Source organism: Erpetoichthys calabaricus, chromosome 8 (assembly GCF_900747795.2).
Source record: "Erpetoichthys calabaricus chromosome 8, fErpCal1.3, whole genome shotgun sequence".
NCBI classification, from domain to species: Eukaryota; Metazoa; Chordata; class Cladistia; order Polypteriformes; family Polypteridae; genus Erpetoichthys; species Erpetoichthys calabaricus.
The window spans coordinates 196,970,881-196,991,026 of NC_041401.2; the positions used below are offsets into that span (position 1 = coordinate 196,970,881).

At 47.7% G+C, this 20,146-nt stretch overlaps 2 protein-coding genes across 2 annotated transcripts in view; one reads left to right on the top strand and one right to left on the bottom strand.

The window, feature by feature from the left end:
• The window catches only part of sema5ba (sema domain, seven thrombospondin repeats (type 1 and type 1-like), transmembrane domain (TM) and short cytoplasmic domain, (semaphorin) 5Ba), a 157,331-nt gene that overhangs the window by 129,570 nt on the left and 7,615 nt on the right, over nucleotides 1-20,146 (bottom strand). The gene's annotated exons all lie outside the window — the stretch shown is intronic.
• Nucleotides 1-20,146, top strand: part of pdia5 (protein disulfide isomerase family A, member 5) — a 140,488-nt gene that overhangs the window by 234 nt on the left and 120,108 nt on the right. The window contains exon 2 of the mRNA XM_051930315.1: nucleotides 12,708-12,851. Within this exon, the coding sequence (XP_051786275.1) occupies nucleotides 12,708-12,851 (144 nt within the window). The remainder of the gene's footprint in view (nucleotides 1-12,707; nucleotides 12,852-20,146) is intronic.

Consider the following 20,146-nt stretch of genomic DNA (forward strand, 5'->3'; position numbering starts at 1 on the left):
TTTGTGTGTTTTATTTAGCAGTGTTGCTCGACTTTGGCCGGGAAATGTCGTTAAGACAACGAGCGAAAGTTAAAGTTACTGTTAATAGGAGGAGGTGGAGGTGTGGAGCAGGCGCTGATATCACAGCTCAAACATGACGAAGTGGAATAATGATAGGAGCCTGGGGAAGATTGTGGGGTCGCTTCACGGCTCCTCCCTGTGTGGATAGCGCTTTGAGTATTGAGAAAAGCGCTATAGAAATGTAATGAATTATTATTATTATTATTATTATGTATATAGCGCCTTTCTTATGCTCAAAGTGCTTCACAGAAGTTCAGAAAGAACAACAGGACACAAAAATGGACACAAAAAATATCAGCATAATACACTAAATGAAAAACAAGTACAGAATAACAGACAATACACTGCAGGAAGACCCTGGACTGATAACCTAATATGTGACGCTGACACAAATCCTCCTGAGCACCTGGACAGAGACGGTCACCTGATGGAAGGTGAGTGGGGGGGTCACCCTGTCAGGGTCAGTCCGTGAACAAAAGAGTTTTGAAAGACTGGATGGAGTCGGCTGATCTCATTAATTCAGTCTGGGCGCTATACAGGTAAAAGCTCGGTCCCCCACAGAACATTAGAACACTCAGGATGAGAACGAGAACAAAGCTTGACAGTCCTCTCCACTTATTTCTAAAAGTAACATCAAGTCAAGTTTAGAAAGTCCCTCAAGTCTTACAGTCCACCACACGAGTTGGTCGCTTATTCCAAGTTTCTGTCGTTCTTTGTGTAAAGAAAAACTTCCTAATGTTTGTGTGACATTTCCCCTTCACAAGTTTCCAACTGTGTCGCCATGTTCTTGATGAACTCATTTTAAAGTCACCATCTTGATCCACTGGACTAATTCCCTTCATCGTTTTAAACACTTCAGTCAGGTGGTCTCCTCTTCATCTCCTTAAGGCTCAGCTCTTTTCGTCTTTCCTCATAACTCATCCCCTGTAGCCCCCCGTAATCAGCCCACTCGCTCTTCTCTGGACCTTCTCTTGTGCTGTTATGTCTTTATGGAGACTCAAACTGCTCCCAGGACTCCAGATGAGGCCTCACCAGTGTGTTATAAAGCCTGAGCAGAACCTCCTGTGACTTGTACTCCACACATCAAGGCGCTATATAACCTGACAGTCTGTTAGCCTTCTTAATGGCTTCTGAACACTGTCGGAAAGTTGATAGCTTAGAGTTCACTACGACTCCTAACTCCTTCTCATAAGGTGGACTCTCGATTTTCTGACCGCCATTCAATCCTCACATTTTTACCCCCTATGTGTTATCCTTTACATTTACTGACATTAAATTTCACAAATCTGGCCAAGCCTGTGTGCAGTCCAAGTCCGACTGTGATGATATAACGGATTTCACCTATCATATGGAGCGTAGGTTAGTTTGGGGCACCACTCAATTGTCACAATCAGGGGTCCTCAGTGGGCAGGCAGGAGCCTAGTGGTGGAGGAGGTCAGTGAGGTGGTCCGGTGCGGCCATTTAAAGCTGTTAACAGAACTTGATACTCAGTCATATAAGACACATGGAGTCAGTGAAGGTGCAGCGGGGGGGGGGGGGTATGGGGGGGGGCTCTTATGGAGTACCAGTGAGTTCTTTTCTGTATGCTTTACTTGTAGGGCTTTTACCAAAGGCTCACATTATTGTAGTGGGTTGTGGGTTCAGATCCCGCTAGTGACACTATGTGACCTTGAGCAGCTCATGTCACCTGCCTGTGCTCCAATAGGAAAAAACAAAGAAATGGAACCGACTGAGTCTCGTGTGCGGATCATAAGGGGCGCAAGGCCACAATGACCTGCTGCTGTCCATCATGGGCCGACGAGCGGTTTTAAAAAAGAAATTTGAACCCCAGGTAGCCACAGACCCTCCACGTCCAACAACAGCACAGGAAGCCATGGAAGTTTATAGCATGACTTGAAGTGGAATCTCCTGTCTATGAAGCTGTACGAGTGGCGTGTGTGTTATTATCATATGGCCGACGCCGTTAATCCAAGGTGATTACAACATTTGAGAGAACTCGTACAACTCGCTCCATTACTTTTCTTGTTCCAGTTACAGCCCAGGCAGGTGACGTGACCTGCTGATGGTCACACAGAAGTGCGATTTGAACCCACAGCCTCGGGGTCCGAAGTCCAAAGCTTTAACCACAACGTCAAAACTTCAGAAGCCAGCTAAGCATGCCAACATTTGTTCATATCTGACTGGTGATATTTCTACACCATCTTCACTCCCATCCATCACACTCTTTAACTTTGATGGCCATCTAGTAGACGGCTACTTCTTTTGTCTTGGAAGAACTCAGATGACCATCTTTATCTGCAAGATTTGAAGCAGAAGTCCAAAGCTCCAAGCCTTTGCTGTCTCTTGCACCATCCCATCATAATCCATCACTCTTAATTTATATAGTGCCTTTCACCACCTGCAGTTGCTGGGTATGACGTTAACCTGCAAGCAGGTCCTCCAATTTACAGGGCAAACTTGGGGCTGCTGGTGCTCCAGCCACCATAAAAAATGAATGAATTAATTAAAACCTCCCAGTGTCCCAGTGTGGTGCTGAGGTGTCACCCGCTGCACTCGGGTCCCAAGCCGGGTGGTTTGCCGTGTGGCGGGTGCGTTGTAATCAGCGAATTCTCCCCACCTCTCTCTCTCCTTCACACCCTTCCTTGTCAAACTCCGAAGTCCATTCTTGGGCCACTGGTTCAAATACTGAATGTGGCGTAACTCTACTGTACATGCCTACCCTGCAAGGCACTATATAGAACCCCGACAGGACTAACATGGCTACAACAGGCCAGGGATTACAAAGCCACCAACGCACATGTCTCTGAACTCTGGGAGACAAACCCGTGTGGCACAAGCATGACAGACAGTTACGTCACACCTGTCACTGCCCCCATACTAAATATATGTTCAGCTACCCCTAATCATTAATCTGTCACATTGTACAGTCTGCCTGCCACAAGGCGCTATATAAATCTAACATTTTTTATCTTATAAAGCCCCCGGCACATCCACCCACCTATTTTTTCAATTCCAGTACAAAGCCATGGGGAGTCCAAGGCTGTTCTACTCGAAAAGGGTGAAAGGCAGGAAGCCCCCAGAAGTGAGGCCTGTCTGCACTAATTACTGTATAAAGATACAAAACACTGGCACAGAACACAACAAAGTCTCCAAAGGCGGCACACTGGCACCACAGGTCCTGACCCATGACTGGATTAAACCCATTATCCTAAGGCTGGCTGGTTGGGTGGGACACAAATTCAATTAAAATGGGCCCATCTAGTAGACATCCATCAGCTGGCATGTGTAAAGGCTGGCACACAAGAGCAGGACAAGCTCAGGCTGGTATAATAAGCAAGGCAGAGAGGAAAGTGGCACAAGAAACATGGCCGAAGTGATGGAACTGGGCAGACCACGCCAGACCAGCATGCCCACCCAAAGCAAACAGCTTATAAACATGAGCACCGTGCAGCACTCAGTGAGGACCACCTCTCCACTGGGTCTTGTGACTCCACCGCATCCGTTTCTGAATAACAAAAATCCTCGCGCAGGAGACACCATGAATGTGGGGGCCGGACGGGCCTGAGAGCCCCAGTAGGGCTTTAAATCCTGAGAACCCACCGAATGTTCCCACCGCGCCTGACAATGGCTTTAACACGCATTTCCCAGCCCTCGTCCACACGCTTGGCAATTCCATTGAAAGGCTTTTCTCCCCGCCGCCCGTCAGCCACATTTTCCTCGCCATCAATGGGAATACTGTTTAATCCTACAATGGACAAATCAATTGGGAGCCTCCCGTTTGTCTTCTCTTCCTTCCATTGATGCTTTGGTACCTTAGAAAGGCGCCGTATGAATGTGATGACATCACCATTTGACAATCTTAATGCAAGTGTGTGCCCCCCCAGGGTTAACTCCCCCCGGCCCCCAGGCATAATGAGATTCCCCTACAGATTTACATGACTTGATGTCTCGTTTTAATCTCGCCTTGACTTTATGGCAATTAGAACATAAAGGTCTCCTCACGGGCCACTCAAGACCAAACTTAAGAAGGGTCCCCACGCTGTCGTTTCCAGATTCCAGGCGATGTTTGCTTTTTTTTGGCCATTTAATATTTGTGTGTCTAAAAAGGTAAGTTTGATTGAATCTTTAGAAAAACATTTAGAGACATGCCATCTTCACGCCACATCGCGCCAGCCAGCTGATCCAGCAGGTGACTGAAACTAAATCGATATTTGTTTGTCAGGCAGAGCTTTTACCTGTCTCAGTGTAAAGCTCCAACTGCAGTGTCGCCCCCTAGTGGCAACGCATTGAACTGTGATGCCCTGACTGCAGTGTTGCCCCTAGTGGTAACACATTGAATTATAATTCACTGACACCCCCCTCCCGTGGTAAGGCATTAACTATAAAGTACTCACCGTCACCCCCTAGTGGTAAGGCATTTATCTGTAAAGCGCTCACTGCAGTGTCGCCCCCTAGTGGCAACACACTGACGTATAATGCCTTGACCACAATGTTGCCCCCTAGAGGTAAGGCATTGAACTGTGAAGCTCTGACTACAGTGCTACAGTGTCGCCCCCTAGTGGTAACACATTGAATTATATTATTCAATGTGTTACACATTATATAATTCAATAATATAATTCATTGACACCCCCCCCCCCCCCTCCAGTGGTAAGGCATTAACTATAAAACACTCACTGTCACCCTCTACTGTTAAGGCATTCATCTGTAAAGCACTGACTGCAGTGTCACCCCATAGTGGAAAGGCATGGAACAGTAAAGCTGTGACTGCAGTTTTGCCCCCTAGTGGTATCACATTGAATTATAATTCACAGACACCCCCCCTCCAGTGGTAAGGCATTCACTATAAAGCACTCACTGCAGTGTCGCCCCCTAGTGGTAAAGCATTGAAGTGTAACTCATTGACTGCCTGTGTGACCTTCAAAAGCTTAATGTTCAGATTACATAAAATTAGTAAAGAATTATTCTAGAGTCTGTGCATCTACAACACCTTGGGATGGTGTTGAATGTAGAAAGACGCTACATACAATCACAAAATTATTGGTGCCGTCCCCCCAGTGCTGACAGTCAGTATGGACCAGTCTGAGTCACTTTACTGTTCAGATTTTAGGAATGAGGAAACTCTCCCTGCAGAGTACCTTGGGGTGGGGCTCAGTTTAGAAAGGCACTATATAAAATCATCAGTTTGTTGACCCAGTCATCCCACTGCTGGCTGTCCATAGAGCAGATTCAGTTGTTTCACTTGCAGGTGTTCAAACTTTCATCACAAGCAATCTGTGCCTGTAAAGTAACTTGGGATATTGTCCAGTGTAGAAAGGCACTATATAAAATAACTACTGTGTTGGCCCACTTCTCCCCACCCAACAGCTGGCTGTCTCTGTTAATCAGGCTCAGTGTCTCATTTTGCCAGTGCTCACATTATAGAAAAAAAAAGACACCTCTATGTGTAATGTAGCTTGGGATGGCATCTGGTGCAGAAAGGCACTATATAAAGTCTTACCCTTGTTGGTGCAGCACCCCAGTAATTCCCATGTGACCCCCAGTGAGCCACAAATTGTGAGTAGGTACCTGGAGATAATTACTATGGCATTGGAGAGGGGCGCGGTGTGGCATGGTGGTCCAACGTGCAAATAAGAAGTTCAGTGCACTCATAAAGTGACAACACAACTACGACTCCCACCCTGGTGGCTCACCCTGATGGCGTGGGTCAGTCGTTGGCATTGGTTCACCAGCTCTCTTGTATGTTCAATTTACATTAAGAAATGGACCCCCAGGACCAGCAGCTTAAGGGTGTCACAATGTCACATTACAATAAAACACACAGGAAGTGACGTGCCTGTTATACCACCACCACTAGTGGTCCACTTCATATCTGCAGATTTCCAGACCACTAAACCTTGAAAGACATGGCGTCACACTGCCTCACGTTTGTGTGTGTGTGAGGAAGAAAATAGATAGATAGATAGATGGGTGAGAGGCACTATATAACAGATAGATAGATAGATAGATAGATAGATAGATAGATAGATAGATAGATAGATAGATAGATAGATAGATAGATAGATAGATAGATAGATAGATAGATAGATGGGTGAGAGGCACTATATAACAGATAGATAGATAGATAGATAGATAGATAGATAGATAGATAGATAGATAGATAGATAGATAGATAGATAGGCACTATATGATAGATAGATAGATAGATAGATAGATAGATAGATAGATAGATAGGTGAGAGGCACTATATAACAGATAGATAGATAGATAGATAGATAGATAGATAGATAGATAGATAGATAGATAGATAGATAGATAGATAGATAGATAGATAGATAGGTGAGAGGCACTATATAACAGATAGATAGATAGATAGATAGATAGATAGATAGATAGATAGATAGATAGATAGATAGATAGATAGATAGATAGGTGAGAGGCACTATATAACAGATAGATAGATAGATAGATAGATAGATAGATAGATAGATAGATAGATAGATAGATAGATAGATAGATAGATAGATAGATAGGTGAGAGGCACTATATAACAGATAGATAGATAGATAGATAGATAGATAGATAGATAGATAGATAGATAGATAGATAGATAGATAGATAGATAGGCACTATATAACAGATAGATAGATAGATAGATAGATAGATAGATAGATAGATAGATAGATAGATAGATAGATAGGTGAGAGGCACTATATAACAGATAGATAGATAGATAGATAGATAGATAGATAGATAGATAGATAGATAGATAGATAGATAGATAGATAGATAGATAGGCACTATATAACAGATAGATAGATAGATAGATAGATAGATAGATAGATAGATAGATAGATAGATAGATAGATAGATAGATAGATAGGTGAGAGGCACTATATAACAGATAGATAGATAGATAGATAGATAGATAGATAGATAGATAGATAGATAGATAGATAGATAGATAGATAGATAGATAGATAGGTGAGAGGCACTATATAACAGATAGATAGATACATAGATAGATAGATAGATAGATAGATAGATAGATAGATAGATAGATAGATAGATAGATAGGTGAGAGGCACTATATAACAGATAGATAGATAGATAGATAGATAGATAGATAGATAGATAGATAGATAGATAGATAGATAGATAGATAGGTGAGAGGCACTATATAACAGATAGATAGATAGATAGATAGATAGATAGATAGATAGATAGATAGATAGATAGATAGATAGATGTGAAAGGCACTATGTGTATTTGGAGATATAGCGCCTTGTAGTGTGCCGTTAACTTCATGATACACTGATGAGATTTTTATTACATACTCAGAGAAGGTGGGGTGGGGGGGTCCTGAATGTTATGAACCCAAGCAGCAAGGCAGGCAGGAAGCCCACCCATCAACAGCCTCTAAAGTTGGGGATCTTTAAGTGCTGTCAGATCCCAAGAGCTGGTCAGTGTCCCTTTAATGACAAAGAGGTGACAGCTCCTTCTGGGTGGGACCACGAGGGGTCAGACATTGCGTCCTGACAAATCTGTTGGCTCCTGCTCATCCATTTTAGGGTTACACGGAGCTGGCGCTGGTCCCAACAGCATTGGGTTGAAGGAGTCACTGGATGGGGGGGTGCCAGTCTATCGCATGGCACTATCCCCCGACCAGCCTACTTGACCTGATGAGCTCAAGTACAGGAGATGCCCTTTCACATTCTGTACACTTTAGGCTTGCTGTGACAAAGTGGGCACAGCCGCAAAGTTGTCCCCCTGGCAGTCTCCAAAGGGGACAATGAGATGGGGGAGGGGGTGGGACAGCTGCCAAGTGCTGCTCATTCCAGGGGAACGCCAAGGAAACCTCTGAGAGCAAAAACTAAGAGGGGCAAAGCGGCCTTCAACTCACGCCAGATCTGACGCTCTCTCGCTGTTGTGTTGCCCAGCCGTCCAAAATCCAAATCAACGAGAACTGGAGGGCATGACGGACACAGAATGGGCTCAGTTAGAACAAGAGAGTGGACTGTCCACTTGGCAGATGAGGGCCACAAAATATCCAGGGCCACTACAGTGGGCACAAGGGGGTGGCAACCAGTATTGTGTATGGCACCTTCCACAAGCCACTTTACAGATGGGATGCACAGCAGTGAGGATCAAAATGAGACAACGTGCCAGGAAATGTAAATGAACCTGCGGGCATCGCAGCACGGGAGAGCCAACCAAAGAGCTTCAGCCCTGCGGCCTCATGGGAAGAGCAAAGATGAACATGGAATGGACACCGTGGCTCTGGCTGGACATCAGTGCCATCTTACCAGTTTAACTAAAGTGCCCACCTGGCTTTATATGACCCACTTAAGAATGTTCATCGATGTGCTCAGTGCCCCAGTGATGTCAGTACCCTACCAGCTTCAACCAGTGAACTCTGACTGGACGTTGCCATCTTAACAGACTCAGACATACGCAAGTAGGGGGCACCTCCAAGGCTCCAGTAATAAGTGCAGTAGCACCACCGAGCACGAGAGGGCGTAGCTGGTAGTACCTTCTTCTGTGGTGTGTCCAGAGCGGACCCCACTGCTGACATCACATCCTCTACCACTGGGCTGGAAGTCCCGCCCCTTCCTCCTTGAGTGGGATATATGGAAGTTTGCCAAGAGAAGTCAGCTTTGGTTTGTGGAGCCCGCGTCGGCTCACCGTGCCAGCAGCATCTCCCTTGAACTGCGCGCCACCTGAATGGTCATCATTGGTCTTCTTTAGTTTGTCTGCTTCGTGACAAGCAGTTTGCCCTGGTGGTCCCCCAACCTGTTATCTTGTGTTTGTTGTATATGGCTGATGTGGCTATGTGGTGACCCTTTCACAGCTTCAGCTGATGTGTGCCAGTTCAGCATCAGTGCCACCATAAGGTGCTCCGGCTCAGTGGCCTCACCATGTTATCCAAAGCGTGCTGGCTCGTCCTCCGCGTCCTATCAAATTCCACATGGCTGGCCATCGGTGCCATCTTAACAGATTTAACCAATGCCCCAGCCCCCCCCATCTTGGCACAGATGCCATAACGGCCTTCATCAACATGCTCAGTGCAATAAACAATTTAAATGATGTCGTCTGGCTCCATCACAACACGTTAACAAGTGGACTTTGGCTGGCCATCTCCATGTTAACAGTTCTAGCTGAAGTGTCAAGCCGTTTTACCCGCCGTGCTCTGGCTGAACATCAGCGCCCCGCTGGGGTACTCTGGCTGGGCATCAGCGCCATCTTCACCACTCTAACCGATCATTTTAATCGATGTGCTCAACGTTAACACTGACGTGTGGCAGTTCAGCGTCACAGCTTTAGGCGTCGGTGTCCTCCGGCTTGACGTCAGCACCTTCACGGTGGTCACCAATGTGCAGAGTGGTCTCGTGATCCTTCAGCTCGTATCGCCATTCCGTGCGATTACCAGCCACTCTGACTCGCATCCGGAACCCGACAAGGAAAACACCCGACTGATCTGCAACTCTCCCGACTTCAATACGAGAAAACGTCAGACAAGCGAGAATCAGAGAGACAAAGAGAAAATGACAAAGGATGAAGCTGTCAGCGCGACTTCATTGTTCGCCCGTAATGTCAATTGACAGACGACTCTGATGAATGTTCTCCACACGGCACATTTACCAAAGGAGGGCATCAAATAAACTTGAGGGGAGTCGCAATGGGACGGCTCTCCATTGTTTGGCCGCTACAGTGGGATTGTAATGGAAAGAATGATGATGATGATGATGATGATGGAGGAGGCAGCGAAGGTGACATCTGCACACAGGGTCCCAATGAGCAGGCCCAGTTTCCATAAAGTTGCTCTATAAGGCCCAGTGCAGCGTCTCAAGGCATGCAGGAGCGTGAAGGACTTGACCCTCTGAATAACAAACCCCCTCTTTTTTAATACTCACTGAACGGACCCCCTGTATTGGTGCCCACCAACAGGAGCCCGCTGAACCTGGCTACGACTCTGCCCTATCTGATGGCTGTTCCAATTCACTTTGCTGTATTTTTCATTTTTCCCTTCGCTATTCCCTGGCACCGCGCTGGCAGTTAGCTTTCTACTTCCTGCTGGATGCGACACAAAAAGCCCGAAGAGCAAACGTCGCGCCAACCTCGCCTGCAATATTAACATTCATGTGGCTGACCTCAGCCTGGCACCCAAAGAGCTTGAACACGAGTCACGACAGCTTGTCAGAATCCGTGCCCAAGTTTATATTCTCGGCAGCTGATCACCAAAAAAAAAAAAGGAACTGAGGGCACCACGAGACCCACGTTGGCATATTGCTGTTGGGGAAGTCGGGCTCAGTTCTGACAAACAGGCCAAAGAGAGAGCGGGCATGGACGGGCAGAGCAGCCTGACCTGGGGGCTTACTGCTAACCCTCCTTGGACCATCCTTGACACCCACTCTTGATGGACAACGGAGGGACGGGGGGCCTGAAACCAGCAACAGCAGACACGAGGTGGGAACAAACCCCAAATGGGGTGCCAGTCACCTAAGGATCACTGGGATGTGACCACAAGGGGGCGCCACTGAGCCGCAGACACATCTTCAGCCCAAATGAAGGGTTTTTTATATTGAGCCCCAACATCTTCTTCACATGACAAAATACACCAAGCACAAGAGCGCTGCCCACTGCCTCTCGACCAAAAAAAGTGGCGGTGGGCTTTCTTTTCAGGTCAACACAGGAGTTGCTTCCAGTTTCCTGCCCAAGTCACCCGGAGCACTTCGGGATCGTGTGGAAACGAGTGCAGCCCTCCCTCAGCAGCGCCCTCTGATGGGCGGTCCCCCCAAAACTCCAACAGGGCTGTGTTTCCCGACTCCACTGCCCATGCCACCCTGTGGATGTCCGAGTCTGGTCTTTGCCCTGAGGAACACTGCCACTGTCATGTGGAGGATGACCTGCTCCTGGTAAGCCAGTTTCCTTCCATTATGGCCTCCTGGCCGGGTAGGAAACCTTCCTTTATCCCAGCCAGGATGTCTGCCCTCCTTTGGCGCCCATAGCAGAAAAAAAATCAGAAAGTGGGGAAAAAACGAAATCTCCACATCTGGGACTTGAACCCAGGGAGAGGCGCCATATAAATAAAAGGTATTATTATTATTATTATTTATTATTATCACGCCCCTTCAATGGTAGCCACTGCACTACTGTGAGTTACTGTGTTTGGGGAGCTTGCACACAGAGAAGTCTTCAGAATATTCCAGAAAGACAGTACTAAATACTCTCCACGCGCACTCTGTATCTACACGTGTGTGCACATGTATACTCCATACGGTATACTGTCAGACGTTTGGGAAAAGTGAAGGTGCTGCGCTGTGTCCTCAAATATGGGGGAAGAATTAAGTGCGACACCATCTGGAGGAGGAGAAAAACCTGGTGGACCAATGAGGTCACATCCCTGAGGGCAAAGCCACGCCCCCTTGGAGTCTGCTGAAGTTAATTTCAAACTATCACCAGTTGTTCTTTCTCTTTGTACCAGGGGCGCCAGAATTAAAATGGGCACCCAAACCCACTTCTCGGTCCTCATTTACTTTATATTGTGAGTGCTGTGCTGGATCCTTACCCCGGCTGGGACACCATAATGGAAGGACAGCATGGAAGGAGACATAACCCGGCCAGGATCAGCCTCCCATATAAAGGGATAAATGAATGGATACTATGGGGGAGTTGGCTTCTCCAGGGCAGTTCCTCCCCCCAATTCGGTAGATGGCAGTGCCCCACTGGTGTAGACCCAGTAAGGATGCCCGCAGGGAGGTATGGGAATCGTAGTTCTGAGGAACAGCCCTGTCAGGGTCTTTGGATGCCACCAGGGGGTGTTGCAGGGAGAGGGACTTCCATCTGACCAGGGGTCTGACATAAAAGTAAGCGTCCAGGTGAGTCCGAGTCGGGAGGCAGAAGGTTAAGCTCACCTGGAGGAGGAACAGGAGACGGAGTTTATTATAAGATGGTGGGATTGGCCTGTAAGAACATAACCGTTTATTTTGCACTTGGGACTGTTCAGTGAGGTGTGTCTGGGGTTTTGCGGCTCATTGGCGCCCCCTGTCTTTTACAATATATACAGTATGTTTGGCACAGGAGGCGAGTTCTGTGGTTGTGTTTCGTGGTGGGACGGCAGACGAGTCGACCGACTGGTTATAATCTGACAGCAGTCGTGAATCTGCTTGTCCACTCCCTATAATCATCCCTCCATGGTTACCAAAGGACTCTTTCCTTCCTCCCAGTTTCATGTGCTACACGTTGCAGTCTTTAGATCAGTCACTGGCCATTAGGGATTATGAGGGCATCACAAGGAGCAGCTCGGGGGGCACACTCTGCTGACCCCAGCGTCCTCCCTCCTGACCGCCTGCCAGCATCTTGTGCTCTTTGCTTTTTTTGCAGTTTTTCCCAGAAAAGTCGACAACGAGACACCGGCAGTGGGTGCCACGGAGGGCCGCCCCCCAAATGTGGGCGCTTTAAGGTAATGACAGGCTTCTCTTTGTGCATAACGGGCCATCAGAGAGCAGCAGATTGTAGCGTGCGCGCGGCTTCTAAATGGCACAGCTATCTGTTACAAAAGCACAGCGGGGAAAATCGAGCCATTAGTGGCGTTTAGTAAAGTAGCAGTTATGTCGTACGCTTAACTGTCCTTTTAAAACTCGTAGGAATGCAGCAGAAATGACAATGGCAGGAAAGAACAAAACAGCAGCAAGGAAAGGAGCGAGGAAGAGGAGCGCAGCCATAGCAAGAAGTGGAGGAGCAGGGTGCAGGTTACTCCACACCTGGCACATGGAGCCGAGTCAGGGAAGGTAAGGGCAGAACGGGCGACCACTAGGGTGGCACACAGGTGAGGACCGACAAGGAAAGGGTCAGACGCGGAGGACAGCAGGGGGCACAGAGAGGAGTCGGATGTCCAGCTGTGGGCACGGCAGCCTGCGGAAAAAGGTAATCCTGAAGTGCCCTCTGGAGAAAAAGACACTCGGTGTGGGCATTTAGTTGAGAAGGTGGACACCCAAGCTGCCCATCTCCCATGAGACCCTCACACACTCACCTAATTGTATCTCATGTCTCGAACCTGGAGCCTCTCTAGTGCACCGCAGGCTCGCTCACTGCCACGGACGTCATGTGGCATCCGACTGACCAAGCCGTACACACTTGGCTAAAAAGAAAGTACCAAAATAGAAAAAGCAGGGGTCCAGAAACCATGCCAAACGTGGGTTAGTGAGGCGATAATGGAGACTCGCCTTTCAGAGATGTCGGGTTCATTCATTTCGACAGAGCGGACCTGCGACGAATGTGCATCTGCTTTGTCACGTGGGTCTTAACCAGCAGGGGGCCACACTACAGAGACAGGGCATTCACTGCAGTCCTCCCTGAGAATTGCGATTACCAGTCGACTCAATTACCACTAGGGGGCCCCACTGAATCAGAGGGTGAAGTCACTCATCAAAGAATCAGCCAATGACGGCCACCAGGTAGACTGCACTTGTGCTTTAGAGTCCCACTTCTTAACCACTAGGTGGGCCCAGCAGATGAAGCAACTTAGTGAAGATCACCAAAAGAATGACATGTATCCATCTGTGGCGGCACAGCACTGTACCGGCAGCTTCATGGCCCAAGTGATGTCACCACATCTCTATAGTGCCCGCCAACCAGAATGACCCCTAAACTTAACTTAGCCCTAATCTGTGTCATGAACTAGAAGTCACAAAAGCACTTCCAAAAAAGACAGGCTAGAGGGGGAAATCCCATCAAAAACCCCGGCAAGACACAAAAAGGCCTTTGTAGAATCTGTAGTCACCACATATAAGGATAGAAATCAATAAAATATGAAAAACAAAACATAATATTATTATGTGGAAAGGATAAAAAAAAGTCAAAAGACAAGGCAGCATGAATGATTACGATTTCACGACGTACATACTGTGTGGAGACGGTTAACGTAATGCTAGGCGTTCTGTGGTGCCTGTCGTACCTCATCTCCCGGGTGCACCACAAGGGGGCGCATCTGCTGTGCACAACAATAACAACAACAGGTATTCCTGTGGCACATCTTTATGCGTAAAGTGTTTTACAATAAGAAAGAAATAGAAGTACAAAGCAGATATATTGTGGCGGATGGGATGCCTGGAGGATAGAAGGACCAGGTGAGAGACAATACCTCATCTGGGACACCAGAGGGCAGCCCCCCTGGTTTACATTGGGGCCCACGGGAGGTTTAACCCAGTTGGGGCCTAGTGGCCGCCACCAGGGGGCACCTGGAAGTTTCCAGAACCCTGGGCTGCAGCACTTCGTGGTGTGGTGGAGATCGTCAGGGCGCAACATAAAAGGGGACACCTCACCCCATTTGGGGAGGACAGAGGAGTAGAGGAGGCAGAAGAGAGAAAAGGAGAGAAGGGCCTGAGCCTGTTTGTGGTGATTTATGTGCTGAAGGGCAAGAACTGTAAATTAAAGTGTGTGTTTTGGTGTCTGGGCTGATTTACCTCAATATATGTGTGTGTGTGTGTGTGTGTGTGTGTGTGTATCGTGTCATACATGCAAACCACATGAGGGGCCCTAAAAGGGACGATATGGGGAAAGACAAGACTGTTACACCATCCGTAACTAAAAACCTTTTGTTTCCCTCAGACGAGGGGACGAGTTCCCCGACGAACAATGACGGCACAATGCTGGCTCCGCCCCTTCCTCCCTGGGCCCAGCCATCGATCGTCTCTGCCGCCATCGATCTTTACGAGGACAGTTCCTTCGAGGAGTAAGCGATCACCCACAAGAGTTGTAACGGACTACTGGGCCTGCGTTTCTTTGATCAGTTAAGTGACCATGTGGGATCAAATTTGCTTGACAGTTAAAGGGGGTGCAGACAAAGACCCCAAAGAGCTGACACTGTCCCCTGATTGTCTGTGTATAGTAATGTGCACCGTGACGGAATGGGGACGCTCAGAATCCATAACCCAAAACACCTGTAAGAAAAATGTCTGATAAATGGAACACAAAGACATCATCAAGAAATCACAACCAACCCGTCATGCGTGTGCAGAGAGAGTGTCCCCAACACGTGTCAGGGACTTGTGTCCATCAAGCATACGAACAGGTGGACCACCTCAGAGCAGGACATGAGAAATCATCGCATGAGGACTGAGTGTTCACACTTGAGAATGAATGGCGGCACGACTTTACACCGTGGCACTCGTGACGGCGTCCTGTCGATGCATTGGAGATTATGATGATGCTTAGTAGTTTAGTGACACAACGGCGTCAACCACAACAATCATCATCATCGTCAGAGTCATAAAAGAAGGACAACATAATAAGAGACAAAATGAAATGAGATGTCAAGACACAATTCACCCTGCAGGCCTGTATGTGTCATCAGTGGGCCACTTGTCACATGACAGCAGTGTGGCCCCCCTAGTGACTAAGCCAGTGAAACTGTTAAGCTGAAGGCCGCTGGTGACCCCCACACCCCCCCAGGTCACTTGCATGTGTGTACAGACCACGTGGTGTTACGTCTAGGTCACATTATATTTTTCATACTAGTGAAACACGCTGACCTACAGTATAAATGCTACAAAAGGCTGGCGTAAAGAACAAACATAACGACGCACACATGACGATGAATTCTGAACACGTATGTAGCGTGTCCTGGGGGGTTATCTATAGAGGGGCTTCGTGGGGACCGTTCTTTCATTACAAAAAAACTTTTCTGCCCACCAGGTTGCCACTGCCTGCACTTTTTGGAATTTGCAGAACATATCAGATCGTAAGCTTTCAATGAAGACCAAGGTCAAAGGTCTAGCCTGTTTAGTTTACAAGTAATCATGTGACAGACAGACAGACGACATTTACAGTTTTATATATTTATGAACTAGCTGTGCTCCCATCTAACTATCAACATAGTCCTCAGCGTTGACAATTGCAGTGCACCATCTGTTGGAATATATTTTGTAACGTATGTGTGAATAAAATGTATTGTATTTGTCATTCCAACAGATGGCGCATCACAAACATTTATAGAGTAAAATGCATTCCTACAAATGTTTGTGATATGCCACCTGTTGGAATAAAAGTAGTTTTAATGTTTGTGATGCACCATCTGTTGAGATGACAAATACAATGCATTTTATTACAACAGATGTTTGTGATGTGCCATCTGTTGGAATGACAAATGCTGTGCATATGTCTCTGTTAAATGCCATTCCATATGGGATTCATAAAAGCAGTGTTAATATTTGTGATGCACCACCTGTTGGAATGAGACATGCAATGCACTTTATTACTAGAAATGTTTATGATGCACCCTCTGTTGGAGTGACAGAGACATAACAACCGGACAGACACAGAGACACTTGTCCTTTTGTTAAGGTGGATTATATTCATCATTTGTACAGAGTGGGTGGAGGTGCAGTTAATGTGAAATAACTGAATGGAACTGAAAGATTTCCCTCTCCTTGAGGTCCAGGATGAAGACCCCAGAGTGCAGCCCACATTCTTCCACAGTTAGGGTCTTCCCATGGGGTGACCATGTGGGACAGGCCAACTGGGAGGAGACCCGGGACCCCCTCGGAGGATTATCTCTGTCTCTCGGCTGGCCTGGGAATTCCCCCCGAGGAGCTGGACACTGTTGCTAGGGAAAGGGAAATCTGCTGTGGCCTGATGGGCCTGCTGCCAGCGAGTGCGCCAGGGAGATGCCAGCTCCTCGGATCTTATTTAACTCCTGATGTCCTAATGGCTACGCTTGTCCTTCGCTCTTGAGGTTTTGTCGATGACTGTCATTCTTGTTTCTTTTATGGATTTACCTCTGTGTCTCATATCTGCTCAAATCAAATTTATGGAGGCATTTGTGCCCACTGTGGTTGTGTTCTGGCATGGCCCCCTGGCCTCTTCATATTGAAAACATGTGACCGAGTTTATTGTAATAACAACATCTGCTCTTCTCCGTCCCTCCATTCTCCAGTTTCGGGTGGCAGGAGGGCGAGGCCGGTCCCATGCGTGTTGGGTGCCACCCTGTCCCTCGCTCAGATTCCCTTTGGGAATGAATTGTTTCAGTGGATCTGTGTTTAAAAGTGGGACACTGCTCATTTTGTCCAGTTCTATTAAATAAACACATGCCCTCTAATGGTTGGCAGTGCCAAGCATCACCGTTCTGCCATTGGGTGCCACCCACAGAGCCACGACTTGGCATTTGGGCTTTTGAGATTTCACACAGAGAGCTGATGGACTTGAAGCCGCAGACTAAGAAACATGACCGTCCTCAGGAGGCTGACCTCAGGCTCATCCCACAACTAAACCTGTAACTAGAAATGGAGGCTGCATATTATGGGCTGTCGAAGGACAATGACCACCCACCCCCCCCCCCCCCCCCCCAAACACTTTGGAGTTCTGTCTGAACAGTAAAGGCAGGTAAACCCGACCTGAGACAAGGGACACTGAACATGGCCACCACTAACAAAGCGTTCCGAGTCCAGATGGAACTTCACACCCGAGCCTTTGGTACTTCATTCCTGACAATTCCATCAGAAGAAATTCACATCGGCTTATCATCCCAGGTATCCTGTGGATGAAGCCCACCATTCAGTGCAAAACATTCAAGAAGTCCACACATGTCATCGACGTGTCTGATCCCAGTCCACAGCTCACGTGACAGCAGACTGGAGCAGCTGAAGATCAGAGCAGTGTGGCGGGGCGGCCATGGAAGGTGACAGCAGGTTTGGCCGTGAAGAAGGCCTCGGTCCTTTTAAGGGCCAAGCGTCACCAACATCACTTCGAGCACTAATGCCATCTGATCCTGGCCCCCCCTCACACCCCGGGGGTCATCACTTTGTCAGTTTTGTACTTTATGTCACTGATGTGCGGAGACATGCTGTTTCACTACACGACCTTCATCGCTGCGTACCAGTTATGTCCATCTGTTATCATATTTTAAAAAAATTGGAACGACTTTGGATTTCACTTTCAGGTATGGCAGACAGGAGGTGCAAGGTCAGGCGCCAGACAGTGGCGAGGGGTGACATCCTCATTAGAATTTCACTGGACTCGTAACAATAGGGACCCTATAAACCAATGATATAGCGCCTTTCACCTTCATCTCTCATGCCTTTCAAACCTGTCTGTCTATCTAAGGTGCTCCTACTCACTAATCATGGAGCTGGAAAAGCACAACGTGTCACTTGACGATTAGCACGTGGACACTAAGAAACCTATTATATAGTGCCTTTCACATCCATCTCCCTATTATACATCACCTTTAACCTTATATAGTGCCTTTGACAGCACTGGAGAGTGGCAGCATGTTGCATGTTGATTAGGACATGTAATCAAGTAAACATTTTACTGTACCCGTCACACTAAGGACTCTGTATACTGATTATATAGTGCCTTTCACATAGCACTTTCACGTCTTCCTTTCGAGTTACTTCCACCCACTAATCATGGCACTGGAGAGTGGCGACATGTTGGATTTAGATTAGAACATTAAGTAAGACAAAGGATAATGAAGACCTTATAAACGTATATATTTTAGGGATCTCTACTTACTAATCATATCACTGAAAACTGACGTCATGGTGCAAATTAATTAGCAGACGAAGTAAGAACTTCATTGGCCTCTGTAGATATAAGCCTATTATATAGTGCCTTTCTACCTATAGTGCCCTTTTTATAGTTATCATTAATCGTGGCACCGAAGATTGGCAACACGTTGCATTTTGATGAGCACATGCCAGTTGACATTTCACCGTGTCCTGTACAGGTCACACTGAGCAAACTACAAACCTATTTATAGTGCCTTTCACATCTATCTTTTATTTCATGTCTCTCATATACCTTTCTAGGTACTTCTACTCACTGATGATGGTATTACAGGGTGCATGACCAGCACAGCACATGATGTCACAATTCTACTGAGCTCTTTAGATGGGACAATAAGGACCTTCTAAACTCCTAAACCGTGGGGTCACAACTGGAGAATTTGAAAGGTTATAAGAGGAGGCTGGCCAAGGTGCCTGTGAATGCGCCCTGTGATTGGCTGACGTCCCGTCCAGGTTTGGTTGCTGGGACAAGCTGAGTCCACACGCTCCTCAAATGCTAGAAACAGATTCGATGGATGGATGGATGGAGACTGTCCCAGTGAGCCCAGCTAGGTGTCCCGTCCGAGGTCGATGTATCAAGTTCAAGTACTCCATTCTGAGGTCGGCTTTGCGTGGCTTTATTAGTTTAAAGCTGCTTCATTAGACACCTGAGGCTGCCCCCCTATACCCGAGGGTCGTGTTGAATCACAGAAAGTCTCTTCACGTCCATCCACTCACAGAAGCGGGCGAGAATTGCTGGAATTGTAACGGGGACCCTCCGCGCCTCGCATTCCTTCAGTCAACCCAAAGGCTGCTCGCTACTGTCGGCCCTCAAAGACGACCCACCGGCCGCTCCGGCACGAGCACGAGCGCTCGCGTTCACGGCTAATTGCACGCGCAGAAACCTCCCCTCGGGAGATCAGCGGGCGGCTCTTTAACGCCGAAAGTCCCGAGCAGCTGCTCTGCATTTGCTTGCCAGATGTGCCGGCGCAAGAAGGGGGAGACGCGACCACTGGAGACCCGCCACGGCCACGCCGAGCCTTCTCGTTATTGGGGGGCTCCCTTCGCTAAAAGGCAGGTGGGGAGGTCACGAAAACGAAGCCGCGGCTCCTCCATCAGCTCGAAATCGATTTTCCACCAAATGATCTCATGCAGGTGACCCTTCTGCTGCGGAGGTGACTTTCATTTTCATCGGAGCGCTCGATGCCCAATTACCTGAGGAGCTCGGGGGCCACCTGCCTCTCTGCAGCCGCCCGTCATCACACGACCTCGGTGGTCGTCACTGTCAGCCCAGGCGCCCCCTTTGTTTGATAAACCCCTCGTTTGCCTTTCGCGTGGCAGTGCGACATTAACGCTTAGCTGTGTGTGTGCGCGCGCACTTTACGCCTTTTATTTAACACTTTGCTGTTTGTCTGGAGGACATTGTGGTGCCACCAGATGTCCCGAGAGCGGATCTTCTCTGTTCGTCTACCATCTCACAACTTTATATCTGCTGCTCACGTTTGGGGGGGTCCCGGTCCCTGTCCAGTGAATTCCAA